The sequence below is a fragment of the Megalobrama amblycephala genome, linkage group LG11, assembly GCF_018812025.1.
Source record: "Megalobrama amblycephala isolate DHTTF-2021 linkage group LG11, ASM1881202v1, whole genome shotgun sequence".
Lineage (NCBI taxonomy): Eukaryota > Metazoa > Chordata > Actinopteri > Cypriniformes > Xenocyprididae > Megalobrama > Megalobrama amblycephala.
In genome coordinates, this window is record NC_063054.1 from 3,259,167 (window position 1) to 3,275,171 (window position 16,005).

Here is a 16,005-nt window from a genome sequence, read left to right on the forward strand (position 1 = left end):
GGAAGCATAATGGACTTTGAGCTGGCCACTTGGTTGCACATTCCCATTCGCCCGTTGGATCACGCCATATCTGTCTTCGCCCTCAACGGACAGAAACTACCCACCATCACACACGCCACGGACCCCGTCACTGCCATCATTTCCGGTAATCACACTGAACTATTGTCATTTTACCTCTCCAGATCCGTTCATCATCCTATCGTCCTGGGACATCCATGGCTGGTGAAGCACAAGCCCAGGATTGAGTGGGGCCAGGGATCCGTGGTGGAGTGGAGCCAACAATGTCATGCGTCTTGTTTGTTGTCTGCTTGTTCGTCTGTGTCTCGTTCTGTGTTGCAGGAGGAGTCGGTGAACCTGTCAAACGTGCCCCAGGAGTACCATGACCTGAAGGAAGTGTTCAGTAAGTCCCGGGCTGCTTCTCTTCCTCCGCATCGTCCCTATGACTGTGCTATAGATTTAGTTCCAGGGTCTTCTCTGCCCAAAGGCAAGTTATATTCACTTTCTAATCCTGAAAGGGAGGTCATGGAGAAATATATTTCTGATTCTCTGGCAGCTGGGATCATTCGCCCTTCTTCATCTCCTGCGGGGGCAGGTTTTTTTTTCGTGGGTAAGAAGGATGGCTCTCTGCGGCCGTGCATTGATTACAGAGGACTGAACAACATCACGGTAAAGAATACTTATCCTTTGCCGTTGATGTCTTCTGCCTTTGAGCGGCTGCAGGGCGTGTCTCTGTTCACGAAATTGGACCTGCGCAACACTTATCATTTGGTCCGCATCAGGGAGGGGGATGAATGGAAGACGGCTTTTAACACCCCTAGAGGGCACTTTGAATACTTGGTTATGCCGTTCGGCCTTTCCAACTCGCCCGCCGTATTCCAAGCACTCGTCAATGACGTGTTGAGAGATATGGTCGATCAGTTCACATATGTCTACCTGGACGACATATTGATTTTTTTTTTCTTCTCTCCAGGAACACGTGCAACACGTCAGGCGAGTGCTCCAAAGGCTGTTAGAGAATGGGCTTTTTGTCAAGGCGGAGAAGTGCGTTTTTCATGCACAGTCTGTTCCATTTTTGGGGTACATCGTGTTGTCCGAGGGGGTGCGCATGGATCCTGACAAGGTTAAGGCTGTGGTGGATTGGCCAATTCCAGATTCCCGCAAGGCCCTGCAGAGGTTTCTGGGCTTTGCCAATTTTTACCGGCGTTTTATTCGCAATTTCAGCCAACTAGTCGCTCCTCTGACGGCCTTAACCTCCCCCGCAACGGCGTTCAGGTGGTCGGATGCCGCTTCGTTTCGGCTCCCATTCTTGTCGCCCCTGATCCTTCACGTCAGTTTGTGGTGGAGGTTGATGCGTCAGAGGTGGGGGTAGGTGCAGTTCTATCCCAGCGCTCCGCAGCGGACGATAAGATGCATCCTTGCACGTTTTTTTTCACATCGTTTAACCGCTGCCGAACGTAATTACGACATTGGTAACAGGGAGCTGCTGGCGGTCAAATTAGCTTTGGAAGAGTGGCGTCACTGGTTGGAGGGTTCGGGGGTACCTTTCATCGTCTGGACTGATCATAAGAACCCTGAGTATATTAGATCCGCTAAACGACTTAACTCTAGGCAGGCTCGTGGGCTCTGTTTTTCGGTCGTTTTGATTTTTCTCTATCTTACCGTCCCGGGTCCAAAAACATCAAGCCCGATGCACTATCTCGCGTTTTTGATCGTTCCGAGCGCCCGTCCACTCCCGAGTGTATTCTTCCTGAGAGACTCATTGTCTCTTCACTCACATGGGAGGTCGAGTCGAAGGTCCGCACAGCCTTAGAAGGGGTAATGCCTCCGCCCGGGTGCCCACCGAGTCGGTTATTTGTGCCAGAGGGGTTGCGTTATCCGATGGGGCAACGATTCCAATCTGGCTTGTCATCCAGGGGTTAGTCGCACCAACTTTTTGGTCAAACAACGATTTTGGTGGCCCTGCATGGCTGGCGACGTTCACAATTTTGTTTTGGCTTGCCCTGTCTGCGCTCGTGGTAAGGCTTCTAATCGTCCCCCTGAGGGACTCCTTCAACCGCTGTCTGTCCCTTCGAGACCCTGGTCCCACATAGCACTAGATTTCGTCACAGGCCTCCCTCCTTCACAGGGCAATACGGTGATTTTGACCATAGTGGACCGGTTCTCGAAGGCGGCGCATTTCATTCCCTTGCCCAAATTACCTACTGCCAAGGAGACAGCGGTTACTGTCATTAATCACGTCTTCTGTATCCATGGCCTCCCGGTAGACGTGGTTTCTGACAGGGGATCCCAATTTACCTCCAAATTCTGGAAGGAGTTTTGTTGTTTACTGGGGGCGACGGTTAGTTTGTCATCTGGGTTCCATCCCCAGACGAACGGGCAAGCTGAGAGAGCCAACCAGGATTTGGAGAGAATGTTGCGATGTCGGGTTGCTCAGAATCCTTCCTCCTGGAGTCAGCAGCTTCCTTGGGTGGAGTACGCGCACAATTCGTTGCCAGTGTCGGCTACGGGCCTGTCACCTTTTCAGTGTAGTCTAGGTTACCAGCCACCTGCCTTTCGCAGTCTGGAATCCGAAGTCGCGGTCCCCTCCGCTCACGCCTTCGTCCAGAGGTGTCGTCACACGTGGAGAAGAGCCCGAGAGACTCTTCTTCAGGTGGGGGCGTGCACCAAGGCCCAGGCCGATCGCCACCGGCTGAAGCCTCCCGTATACGTCGTTGGTCAAAAAGTGTGGCTTTCTTCTAAGAACATTCCGCTCCGCTCCATGAGTAACAAATTAGCACCCAAATTCATTGGCCCGTTCACGGTCACCAAGATTCTTATTCTGACTGTCCGCCTCAAATTACCACCAGCGTACAGCAGAATTCATTCCGTCTTTCACGTTTCCAAAATTAAACCCGTTTTTCATTCTAACATTAATCCGCCAGTCCTGGTTCCTCCCCCGCCGCGACTCGTAGATGGGGAACCTACTTATTCTGTCCATCGTATTTTGGACGCTAGGCGAAGGGGACGCGGATTCCAGTACTTGGTGGACTGGGAAGGTTACGGTCCGGAGGAGAGGAGTTGGGTTCCTGCCAGGGACATCCTGGATCACTCTCTTATTGATGACTATCGTCAACAGGTAGGCTCATCTGGGAGTGCCAGGAGGCGCTCGTAGGAGAGGGGGTACTGTCACGGTTCATGGGTTCACTTACTCGCCCTCGTGTGGTTGTGGTGTGTGTTGCCTGGTTACTGATTGTGTGGGTGTCACCCACCTGATTGATTGTGATGTGCTGCCAGCCATGTCTTGTTCTGTGTGTGCTTTATCTTGTGCGTGTCTACATGGCGTCTTTGTCAGTTTGTTGCAGGCTGTCCCGCTGTCGTGTTTCTGTGTTTCACTTCCTGTTATCCTGGGGTTCTGGACCTTTGTCTTGCGCCCGCGTCTGGGTTGGATTATTCTGATACCCGTTGCAGCCCTGCGCCACCCGGTTCATCTGCTTCAACACACCACTGCGTCAGCTCGTCTTTGTGACTGCAACGACTGCCCTTTCTGGAATTAAGTTATTGTACAGCGTATTCTGTCAATAAATCCTGTTTTACTTGCACTTGGATCCTCTCTCTGTGTTAATTTCCTGACATGTGTTTTCACTGTTACCCGTCTTGGTAAGTGCCTGCATTTGGATAATTTATTGTTAGTCACTTCACTCTCATTTGGTAAGAAAGCATCTTTTTTGGAAGCCAACATGTGTCCATTTCTATAAGAAAAAAATGCTTTGGTAAATTATAATCCTGGCACACAGAAGAAAAAAAAAAAAAAATCATAATTATGACTTAAAAATGACAATTATGACATTAAAAAAGGTCATATTATGACAAAAGTCAAAACTGAAATAAAAAGTCATCATTTGTCATTTATATTTTAGTTTATAACTCTCAGCAATACACTTTATTTAAAAGACAATATAAGTAATTATGAAATCACATATAAAGATGTACTTAAGTCCTATAAGTGGGTCAAAAAAAATCACTAAAATTCAGCTAATTGCATTTATAGTTCATTTTGATTAAATTGCAACAGGCAATTAAGGGTCTGAAAACATTACATTGAGTTAAGCCTATATTCTTTTAAAGCAGCCTATTATTTCTGTAATAAGTAGGCTACTCTAGGTGTATGTCTTTTACACAAGGGTGGACAAAACATTAACTATGTTGAAAATGACTAGATCAGCATCTTGTGTGAGTTACTCATTCATTTTATTCATCAAGCGCCCACTGATTGTTGTGGCAGCCAGGTGCCCTTAAATATCACTGTTTGATTCTGTAAGACAATATCTGTTGTTGGCGTGTTTGCTGGTGAACGCGAACGAGCAGACGATGAGAACAAATGCAGATTAGCCCCCGCTAGCTAACATGTGCAGCAGCCTTCAAGCGCGCCAAAACCATTCGTCATCGGTTGTGGACGAGGTCTGAGGATGACTGTAAGCTGGCCGATCCACATGAAGGTGAAATGCACGTGTCATGTTTGCTCATGACGGACTCCCCAGGTGCCCCGATTCAATGACGTCTGAAAGGGAACAATTTAACATAGGCTTACATTTAATATACAGTCTTTCAGACATACAACAAAGGCAGAGCATTTGAAATCTGTGCAATAGTGTAAACTATATAGTACTTAAGTGACAAATACATAAAAATGCTTTGACATTATTTGTTGTTTTATTAAAGCACTTCAGCACAGTTCATAAAAACTTATTTCTGTGGCTTTATTTGATCATAATTACATGTGCATCTGTTAATGTTTTAAAGTGAACAGTGACCTCATGTGGTAGGCCAAGATAAAATAAATACACGTTTTGTGTGACCACTAGATGTCGCTGTCTAACTGACAAAAAATATCATTCAGTAACAACTGTACATTATTTCTCCCTTGCTTACAAATGATGAAACAATCATATTCAACTGTCAGCCATCAATTAGCAGTGCTATAACACAAAATCTCAAATGTGAACGTATAAAGCTATACTAAGAAGTAGCCTTTAAAGTCTTATAATCACAACAGAGAGGCTTATGGCAAGCTGTTTTGACTTTTATTCACATCTCAGGATATGAATTCTTGATATCAACAATTCAATTTTCACTAGTTAAAATGCTAATTCTTGATATCAGGAATTACATTTCCACTAGTAACAAAGTTAATTTTTGATTTCAAGAATTATATTTCCACTAGTAAAAACTAGAATTCTTGATATCTGTAATTGTATTTTCACTAGTGAAATGTCACCATAGGCTGCCATTCAAATTCAGTTTGTTAATATCAAGAACTGATTTCTTACTAGTTGATTCTATTTTCACATATCAGAAATACAATTCTTACTAGTAAAAATCATAATTTTTGATATCAATAATTCAGTTGTCACTAGTTGAAATGTAAGTTCTTGATATCAAAAAATTAATTGGTACTAGTAAAAATGTTAATTTTTGATATCAATATTATGTCAATATATTTGATTTTCACTAGTGACAATGTTAGTTTCTGATATCATGAATGTGATTGTTACTAGTAAGAAAGCCATTTTAAATATCTGAAATTATATTGATATCAGAAATACGTTTTCAGATATCAAAAATGAAAATTTTTAATAGTAGCAATTACTACTACAGCAATTGTTGATATCAAGAACTCATTTCAACTACTGACAATTGAATTATTGATATCAAAAATTCGCATTTTACTAGTAGCAATGTAATTATTGATATAAAAAATTACAATTTTTACTAGTAAGAATTGTATTTCTGATATGTGAAATTGGAATTTCAACTAGTAAGAAATCAATTCTTGATATCAACAATTGAATTTGAATGGCAGCCTATGGTGACATTTCACTAGTGAAAATACAATTACAGATATCAAGAATTATAGTTTTTACTAGTGGAAATTCAAATGTTGATATCACGAATTAACATTGTTACTAGTGGAAATGTAATTCCTGATATCAACAATTGAATTGTCGATATCAAGAATTCATATCCTGAGATGTGAATAAAAGTCAAAACGGCTTGCCATAGAGGCTGCTGCCAGTAGAGAGGGTGGATCGTGAAGTCCAGCTCCCCCTATTTGGACATAATGGGTGGAGCTAGAAGTTCCAACCACACCCTAACCAAAGAATATAGACCTTATTTACCAGAGAAACAAGCGCGCCACCATCTTTACAATATTTGAACTTCCGTTTTTGCGGTAGCCCTATCCATGGGTTTCAAAGACGTCACTTCCGCTATGACCGCCGCCATATTTGTGACCGGTCACAGCTGCGCGCTCTGTTTAAGTCTATGGTGACAGCAGCTACAACTACCAGAGGAAGGCCAACGAAACACTCTCAGAAGGTTCACAACAAATTTACAATATGTCTGGGATATGTGGTGCTGTTAGCCGTTTCAACAGTCGTCAGAACTACACATTTATTTGATCCCAAAGGAGTTAGATCGGCAGAATTATTGGCTCCATTCAGAAAGGACCATACCACTGGCAGCCAAACAGCAATGCGCAACATTAATAACTGCTGGGACTGTCATTTACATAAGATTATAATTGTATACAATATTGTATTAAAATATTGTGAATTCTAGTTGCTGTGTTTCGGCGTGTTATTACAGGATGAACAAATTCACGACAGGAGCTGCCTAACGTTACATTACTTGGTTCAAGTAGCCTACATGCGTGCATGATTTTGTGCAAATATAAGTTGTAATTTTATGTCTATCTTGTATAAATATATATGAATTACCCTATATAGGATGTGTTCCGTTGAGTTAATTAACTTTGTTTACGGGTTTTTATTCTCTTCAGCTTCAGCGTGCGCAGCTCAAACAGCAATGATTAAGTCATAATGTTTACAGTAATATTAAAACTTTCAAAATTATACATTATTTTTAATAACTAGCTCTTATAATGTTCTTGTATTATATTCAGCAACACATGGTTTGATTAATAAGGATCACGAACAATAACAGATTTTTTTCTCAAATCATCTCATTTTGATAGTAGCTTATTATTTGAGCTGCGCGCGCTGAATGAACATCCGTAAAATGAAGCGCTTTAAGTTAATTAACTCAAAGGAACACATCCTATATAGGGTAATTCATATATATTTATACAAGATAGACATAAAATTACAACTTATATTTGCACAAAATCATGCACGCATGTACTTGAACTAAGTAATGTAGTCAGCTCGTGTCATGAATTTGTTCATCCTGTAATAACAAGCCGAAACACAGCAACTAGAATTCACAATATTTTAATACAATATTGTATACAATTATAATCTTATGTAAATTACAGTCCCAGCAGTTATTAATGTTGTGCATTGCTGTTTGGCTGCCAGTGGTGTGGTCCTTTCTGAATGAAGCCAATAATTCTGCCGATCTAACTCCTTTGGGATCAAATAAATGTGTAGTTCTGACGACTGTTGAAACGGCTAACAGCACCACATATCCCAGACATATTGTAAATTTGTTGTGAACCTTCTGAGAGTGTTTCGTTGGCCTTCCTCTGCTAGTTGTAGCTGCTGTCACCATAGACTTAAACAGAGCGCGCAGCTGTGACCGGTCACAAATATGGCGGCGATAGAATACAGTGACGTCACATGAAACCCATGGATATATTTCTATGGCATTGCTGTTGAAGAATAATTAGCTGGTGAAGTGGATTTACCTGCTGTAGAGTTAATGAAACTTATCATAAGCATTGTTATGTTTAAAGCAGATGTCTTAATAAATGTCAGTAGACCTGGAAGATTTTAAAATGAGCAGTTCATTCATAAATACGTAAGATCGCTGTGGAAATACAAACCGGAAGTCAAAAAACAACGAGCGCAGTGCTGAAAAGGGGTGGGGCTACATAAGGTCTATACACTAACAAGAAGCGACACTCAATAGAACGTTCCATTTCAACACCGGCGCCCAGCAGCGGCCCTGCGTTTCCGCCATTTTGGGGTGAAAGCGAGTCGAAGTCCACTAGTTTCTATGGCAATATAGTGATCATCAAATCCTTTTAACAGTTTATTTTACACACTTTGTGTTTAAGTCTTCCACTTTTTTCACAAAACCTTTGCTCTCTAGAAACCCAGTAAGTTTGGGTTAAAATTCTTTAAAGGATCTAGTATTAGCATTATAAACACTGAATTAATTAAATTAAGGACATGCATCAGAAAAATTGGGAATGTTGGACAATAAATATATGAATATAACAGCTTGATTTTGCAGTGTTGTATAATGTCTGTTAAAGCAAAAGTGTCCAAAAGTGTGAATTATGTTAACAGACACAGCAATGCATCATGTATTATAAGATTATTATGTTTTGTAGTGTGATCCATTAAAGCGTACAATAGGCTATATATATTTCAGACCTAGATATTAGGCAGTGGTGTAGTCTACGTGATACGCAGGTATACGCCGTATACCCACTAGGAATGTTCAAGGATTTCCGTATACCCACTTAAAAAAGCGCGAGGATACGTAACGACATCGTTTTGTGACAGAACTTTCACACATTCATTCATAAATTCCATTCATTCATAAATTCACCCCGTCTATGTTGCCATTGGGGCGCCGCTGCCGTGGCACGTCACCTGGGTCTGACGTCACCTTCATTGATTGGCGGTCATTTTCGGCGCGCAAGTTAGAAAATTATGAATGGAATACCTATACTATAAAACGAAACGAAAAACATGAAACGAAAACAAAATCAAATGACACTCTTTCAGTGTTTTCGTAAGCCTGCCTCTGAAGCTACTGCCGCTTCTTCGGGTGACGCCGCAGAAGACGTTAATTTGAAAGAAACGACAGAAAAAGAGACCGTTTCTGTCCTTCGCGGTGCAGAAGAGCCCGATGTTATCGCAACGTTACCTGGTAAGTAAAAGTCTCTGTTAACATTTACATAACTGTAACAGCAGGGGATTGTTGGTATATTGAATTGTATCTAGAACTTAATTACATTAGTGTGGTTGATAATTAATGCGGGAGAAGGAGGCATACCTTGGATAGTGTGTGTGTGTGTGTGTGTGCGCGCGCGCGCGCGCGGTGTGTGTGTTCTTGTATATATGGGTTATGAGGACACAATAATAACATGGGTATTACAACGTAAACATGTTTTTTCTATGGAGAGTCCCTGTAAACCGCGTGTGTGTGTGTGTGTGTGTGCGTGCGTGCGCGCGCGTGTGTATGTCTGCGTGCGCGCGCGTGTGTGTGTGTGTGTGTGTGTGTCTCTCTGTGTGTGTGTGCGCAGTAGTACATGGAATAAACAAAATGTTTATATCTCCTTGTTTCAGATGATGAGAGGGATGAGAACTCCTGGCCAGCATTGTGGACTGAAAGTCAGGCTAGGGAATTTAAAAACAGGCATCCTTGGTTAGAATGGAGGGACAGAAAGTTAGGTAGATATCAGCACACATGCAAAGCTGATAGACAACTGACATTCATAATGTCATTGATTATGCAAATGAGAGTAAATTCATGGTCATCTTACATGTGCATTAATTTAAAACATTACACCATTAAATTACTATAGTTAGTTATTGAAAAAGTGGAACATTTTCTCCTGCTTTTCATGCATTTGTTAGCCATGGTATGAAGACTGGTTTATTAAATACTTTTGAGTAAATTTTGTCCCTGTTTAGCAGATGTTATTGCTGATATAGATACAAAACTTGTAAGATGATGCTAATTAGTCATTGTTTTATTTACTTCCAGGTTGTGCTGTTTGCAGCGCAACAAAATCAACAGGAATCCTCACAGAAAAAAGAGTGTCAATGTCCGAGGAGTGGGTGTACTTTAAGATCCAGGCCTCAAACACAAACCGATCAACAGCTCTGACCTCTTTGAGGAACAAAATACACCGACATGAGACATCCAGGGCACACGAAATAGCCCAGGAGCTCACTGAAAAGGGTGGGCAGAATGTACTTGGAAATATGGTGAGAACCATCTCCGAGACTGTGTTGGCTGAGACAGATGCTGTATTCAGAACAGCATACTATCTTGCGAAGATGAACCGACCTTTCACTGACCATGACAATCTCGTTGATCTTCAGGAAAAAAATGGTGTCAACATGGGCACTAGTCTGCACTCAAGGTACAGTTCCACAAAAATTGTGGAACACATAGCAAAAGAGATGCAGAAAAAAATAGTTCACAGTATTGTGTCGTCTTCAAGCAAGTTGTCTGTTCTCATTGATGAGGCAACATCTCTCAGCCACAAATCTGCCATGATTGTCAACTTGAAAGCCTCAGTAGATGGAGCTACTCCTGAATTTGTGTTTCTGGAGCTGGTTGAGCTGGAAAGCCAAAAGGCAGAGGATATAGAAGAAGCTCTCCTTGACTGTTTATACACTGCAGGCTTCAGTGAAGATTGGCTTCAAAAGAACTGGGTTTCATTTGTTTCTGATGGAGCCAGTGTCATGTTGGGCAAGAACACTGGTGTTGCAACCAGGCTGATGGCAAGATACCCTAACCTCTTCACATGGCACTGCATGAACCATCGTTTGGAACTGGCTGTATCTGATGCTGTGGATGAGGTTCAGGCAGTCAACCACTTCAGAGCGTTCATGGAGAAGATCCACAATCTCTACAGTCAGTCAAATAAAAATTCACGGGAGCTTCTGGAAGCAGCGCAAGAAGTGGGCTCACAAGTCCTGAAAATTGGCAGGGTTTTAAATACACGATGGGTGGCCAGCAGCTTCCGTTCTGTAAAGGCTGTGTGGAGGTCGTATGAAGCACTCAACAGACACTTTGAAAATGCTGCAGGAGACCAAACAAGAAGCAGCAAAGAGAGACAAACGTACAGAGGCTTGGCACGTCGTATGCAAAGCAAGGAATTCCTGTGTGACCTAGGACTAATGTACGATGCACTGTCTGAACTTTCAAATCTGTCTCAGCAACTCCAGGCCCATTCAGTCACACTCTTGAGAGCAGAGCAGCTTCTGAAGCGCACCCTCAGAGTGCTGGCATCATTCAAAGACACCCCAGGAGAGAAATTAGAGGAGGCACTGACAGCACAAGCTTTGGGACATTTAGGATCAGTTCATCTGGAGTCAAATGCAAAGCTCATACCAATCAACACAAAGCAGTTCCTGCAAAGTCTGATTAACAACATGGAGAAGCGCCTCTCATTTGAAGGTGAAATGCTTCATGACCTCAGTATTCTGGATACAGGCAACTGGCCATCAACACCTGGCATACGGCATGGTGAGGCACAAGTGAAACGATTGTGCAGGCGGTTCAATCTTTGTGAAGAGCAAGCAGTTAATGGTATGAGAGATTTCCTTGAGCACCCAGAAAGTGAGCCTGAAAGCTTAAAACCGCTCATACGATGCATGCAGACCATCCCTTGCAGCACTGCTGAGTGTGAAAGGGGCTTCAGTGTCATGAACAATATATGCACTGACAAAAGATCTACACTGTTGTTGTCCACCATAAGTAATTTAATGATGATCAGCATCAATGGGCCCCCAGTAAGACTTTTTGAACCAAGAAAGTATGTCACAATATGGCTAAAAAGCCATCGCTCTGCCACACAGGCAAGGAGGCAGTGCACACATCAGCTGCCAGAGTATAAGCATATTTGGAAAGCATTATAGACTGCCTACCCCCCATAGTGACTTAGTGACCCCACTCCTCCCCTTCTTACCCCACTCCAAGGACACTGCTAGCAATCTAAATGGAACAGGAGCTTGGCTTTCTGTATGTGTTCCAGTCTTTTTTTCCAGGACCTGTGGACTCCAGGAACCCAGTATGGGTACTTTGACAATGTTAAAGGGATAGTTGACCCAGTTCAGTCATCTGTCATTTACTTGTCCTCAAGTTGTTTCAAACCTGTAGAAATTTCTTAGTTCTGCTGAACACAAAGTAAGATATTTTAAAGAATGTTTGTAACCAATCAGATATGGGGCACCATTCACTTTCATAATATTTTTTTTTTTCCTGCTATGGAAGTGAATGGTGCCCCATATCTGCTTGGTTACAAACATTCTTTAAAATATCTTACTTTGTGTTCAGCAGAACTAAGAAATTCATATAGGTTTGGAACAACTTGAGGTTGAGTAAATTATGAACAATTTAGGTGAACTATTCCTTTGCCCTTTTCAGCCTTAATTTATTTAGTTGAAGTTTGTATTAATTGTTTATTTTTTTTCTAATTTGAAGCTTATTTGCCTTGTAGAAGTTCCTGGATACTTTTGCATTTATGCTGGTACAGTGCATTGCCTAAAAACGGTTTTGAAAGATAAGTGTGCTTGAAAAGATAAGGACCAGACAACTTTTTGTGTCCTCATAATTCAGTCAATAATATTCTGTAATGAATGACTGTTGGTGAAAAAATGCACAACTGTTCATTGTTAATAGTGCTACTGATAAGCCAATTTTTTCTATTATTGTTGTTAATAGTTGCAACTTGTACTCTTAAAAGGATATTTGTCATTTAGCCTTATGTTATATGAATATGGTCCCTGTGGCACAGATTTTATCAGCTGGCAATTTTCAATGCACATTTAAAGGGATAGTTCACCCAAAAATGAAAATTCAGTCATCATTTATTCACCTTTGAGCTGTTCTAAACCTGTATGAGTTTCTTAGTTCTGCTGAACACAAAAGAAGATATTTTGAAGAATGTTTGTATCCAAACAGATCTGGGCCCATTTACTTCCATAGCACTATTTTTTCCCCTTTGGAAGAGAATGTTGCCCCATATCTGCTTGTTTTCAAACATTCTTCAAAATATCTTCATTTATGTTAGAAACTCATACAGGTTTGGAATGACTTTTGGGTGAGTAAATGACTGAATTTCATTTTTGGGTGAAATCTGTGCTACGGGGACCATATTCATATAACATCTAAGGCTAAATGAAGCTCTTGCATGTTGTGTGTGTGGCGGCGGGGGGTGGGTCTTTGGGCCCTAGGCCCTGTGCCCCGCAGCACCCCTCCTTGATGGCCCATTGCAGCATGACGTTGGTGGGGGTCTAACTTATGCTGTGGCAGTGGAGGGTTTAGAGGCAGCCTTATAATACCTTATAATCAATAGCTGTATTAATATTACTATTTACTATTACTACTACTACTATTACTACTATTATTACTATTATAGTTGTTGTTATTACTACTATTACTACTACTATTATTATTACTATTATTGTTGTTGTTATTACTACTATTTCTATTATTATTACTATTATTGTTGTTGTTATTACTACTACTATTATTATTACTATTATTGTTGTTGTTATTACTACTACTATTACTATTATTATTGTTGTTATTACTACTACTATTATCATTGTTACTACTACTACTACTATTACTACTACTATTATTATTACTATTATTATTACTATTATTGTTGTTGTTATTACTACTACTATTACTACTACTATTATTATTGTTATTACTACTACTACTACTATTATTACTACTACTATTATTATTACTATTATTGTTGTTGTTATTACTGCTATTAGTACTACTACTACTACTATAGTACTACTACTATAATAATAATTATTATTATTTGTCTCAGATCTTTATATATATATATATATACTATTGTTATTTCTGACTTCTCTACATGTTCCTTTATTTACATGCATCCACTAACACACACATACAAATGATATTGGCTGTTATGTATGTTTTGTTGGTCTCTGTTATTTTGTATTTGATTTTTCACCTGTAAATACTTTGTTTGCATAATAATAATAATTAAAAAAAAAAGATTTTTCTCATGTTAAATGTTAATGATGCTTATAATAAATTGCCATGTTGATAACATAAGTTCTTCAGAATGTTCTGTTACATGTAGATGCATTATGCATTAGTGAATGTGGTGGTGCTTATGGGGATTTGCTCTGGGATGGGTGAGTATGAGTGAGTATGCGGCTGGGTGGAGAAAATCACAGTATACTCACTACAAAAAAGTAGACTACACCACTGATATTAGGCTACTCCACTAGGTCTGAAATATATTGTTCGCTGCAAACATGATGATCTTAAATATATTAATTATTCATTTACTATTAATAAATGTGTAAAGTTGCATAAAACGGAAATAATAAAGTAGGCTAACAACGTTACCTCAGATGGATTAGTATTTTCACCCCATAATGGCGGCCGCGTTACCGGAGCGCCATCTAGTGGCTGTTACCCAAAAATTGTCAGCGTGTCGCCTCTTGGGTTCTATACTCTTTGATATAGTTTTGGTTTTAATAAGATTTTCCCAATAAAAAGGCAAGAATAAACCGGGAGTCCTCCATGATTCCTGCTCATTCTGACAACAAAGCACTTGAACAAGCTCTTAATCACGACTTCTGGAGTGGGAAATATGAAATTCCCCATAGCACCTGAGGCAGCATAAATCATAACCATGAATCACAAAAACATTTTGCATATTGCCTACTAGTAAATCAGAATAAAATTGTATGTTTGGAATTTATTCAGCTCACCTTTTTAAGAGCCCTGCGTAAAGGAGGAATAACTGTTATGTGAAACAGTAGCTGTCCTGACCCACTAAACAAGAATACTTTATGTTTATAGTTAGACTGGGTCAGAAATCACAGTTTTGAGTCATAATCATGGCTATTGTCATGTTCTGCAGTGGATGAGTCAGTATAACTACTGTCAACAGAAATACTGTGGCAATAATTGCTTTTCTAACTGCACAGAACACTCAACTTCACCTTTAACTGTTTGTTGCCTCTGTTAATTTGAATAATTGCAGGTTTTGAGGTGAACTTGTGATCTCATGCGTTTACACAAACACTTTAAATCCACTAGATGTCACTGTCCAACTGATCAAGTAGATTGCATTCATTAACAACTGGCCATTGTTTCTCATCTCCTTTATTTACATTTCTAAATGAAGTCCAAAGCTGCCCTGAAGTAAAACCTGCCAAATCCAGGATGAATGACAGTTTTGTTGTATAACGAAATCAAAATCAAATGTATACCTAGTCTGGATGTTTTTTTATTATTATTATTGTGATTATTATATTTACCAAAATAACAGTTTTCAGCTGTCATTAGCTAATTCTGTGTTGGAAGTCAAATTAATTTCTTAATCACAATCCCCCATTATTCTACATTAGGCACATGTTTCCCACATTTGAATGCCCATCACTTGGGGAACCCATAGAGGCAGCAGTGAGAGCATTTCTGGAGAAACCACGAGGTTTCCAGGAAACAGCAGTGGCTATGGGCAATACTAATGACACAGAACAGGGGCAAACTATAGGACAAATGTTTTTGCCAGTTTTATTTAGTTAAAAAAAAAATCTTAGAATCTTAGTAAAAAAAAAATTGCCTTTCAGACACTACATAAGATATTTACATGTCTCCCAGATCACAAAATATTAACAGTTTACACCGATCGCCTGTTCAGAATCTACATACAGCTCTTGAAAGGGTTCAAATATTGCAGAAACATACTGGAAAAAAATGTGGATTTTCCCCCCAAAAAACTGCTCAGGACAAACAATAGACTAATGAACAACTGTCAATCACAAAACATAAAACAGTTGTGGCTTATTCAGGTAACAACATTAAGACTGTACACTAAAGCATATGCAAACTTGAGGAAAAAAGGGTTATTTTTTATATTAAGATGCTATTTTTTTCTTGTGGACTATAGGTCAGCATCATTGTGAAATAACTTATTCAAGGCAGGACTGGCCTATTTGGAAGCAGCTTGTCCGAAGATATTCATAGAGCAAGAGAGAAACCACGTGTCTTGTGGGAATGCATGGTGGGTGAAGTTAGTGCTTCGTAACAGACTCAACACACAGCTCTGAAAATAAAGACAATTATATGTTCTGACATGCTCTATTATACAGCTGGCCTTTCTACAATAACAAACTGTCTATCACTTAATGCAACATACAAATGGGTAAATACTTATGAATAAATCCCACTGTCAGAGAAGAGGTTCAGTTTAAGCCAAAGAAAATGCCTTTGCTGACAAAGAGCCTAGAGTAGCCGAATAGAATGAGTTGC

General features: G+C 40.2%; 1 protein-coding gene across 1 annotated transcript; it reads left to right on the forward strand.

Moving 5' to 3' along the window:
• Window positions 1–8,394: 8,394 nt before the first annotated feature.
• LOC125278931 (E3 SUMO-protein ligase KIAA1586-like) lies at window positions 8,395–11,913 on the forward strand. Its single transcript, XM_048208343.1, has 3 exons — window positions 8,395–8,880; window positions 9,300–9,404; window positions 9,721–11,913. Exons 1-3 carry the CDS (start codon window positions 8,700–8,702, stop codon window positions 11,604–11,606), a joined length of 2,172 nt encoding a protein of 723 aa, XP_048064300.1. The 5' UTR covers window positions 8,395–8,699; the 3' UTR covers window positions 11,607–11,913.
• The last annotated feature ends 4,092 nt before the right edge of the window (window positions 11,914–16,005 follow it).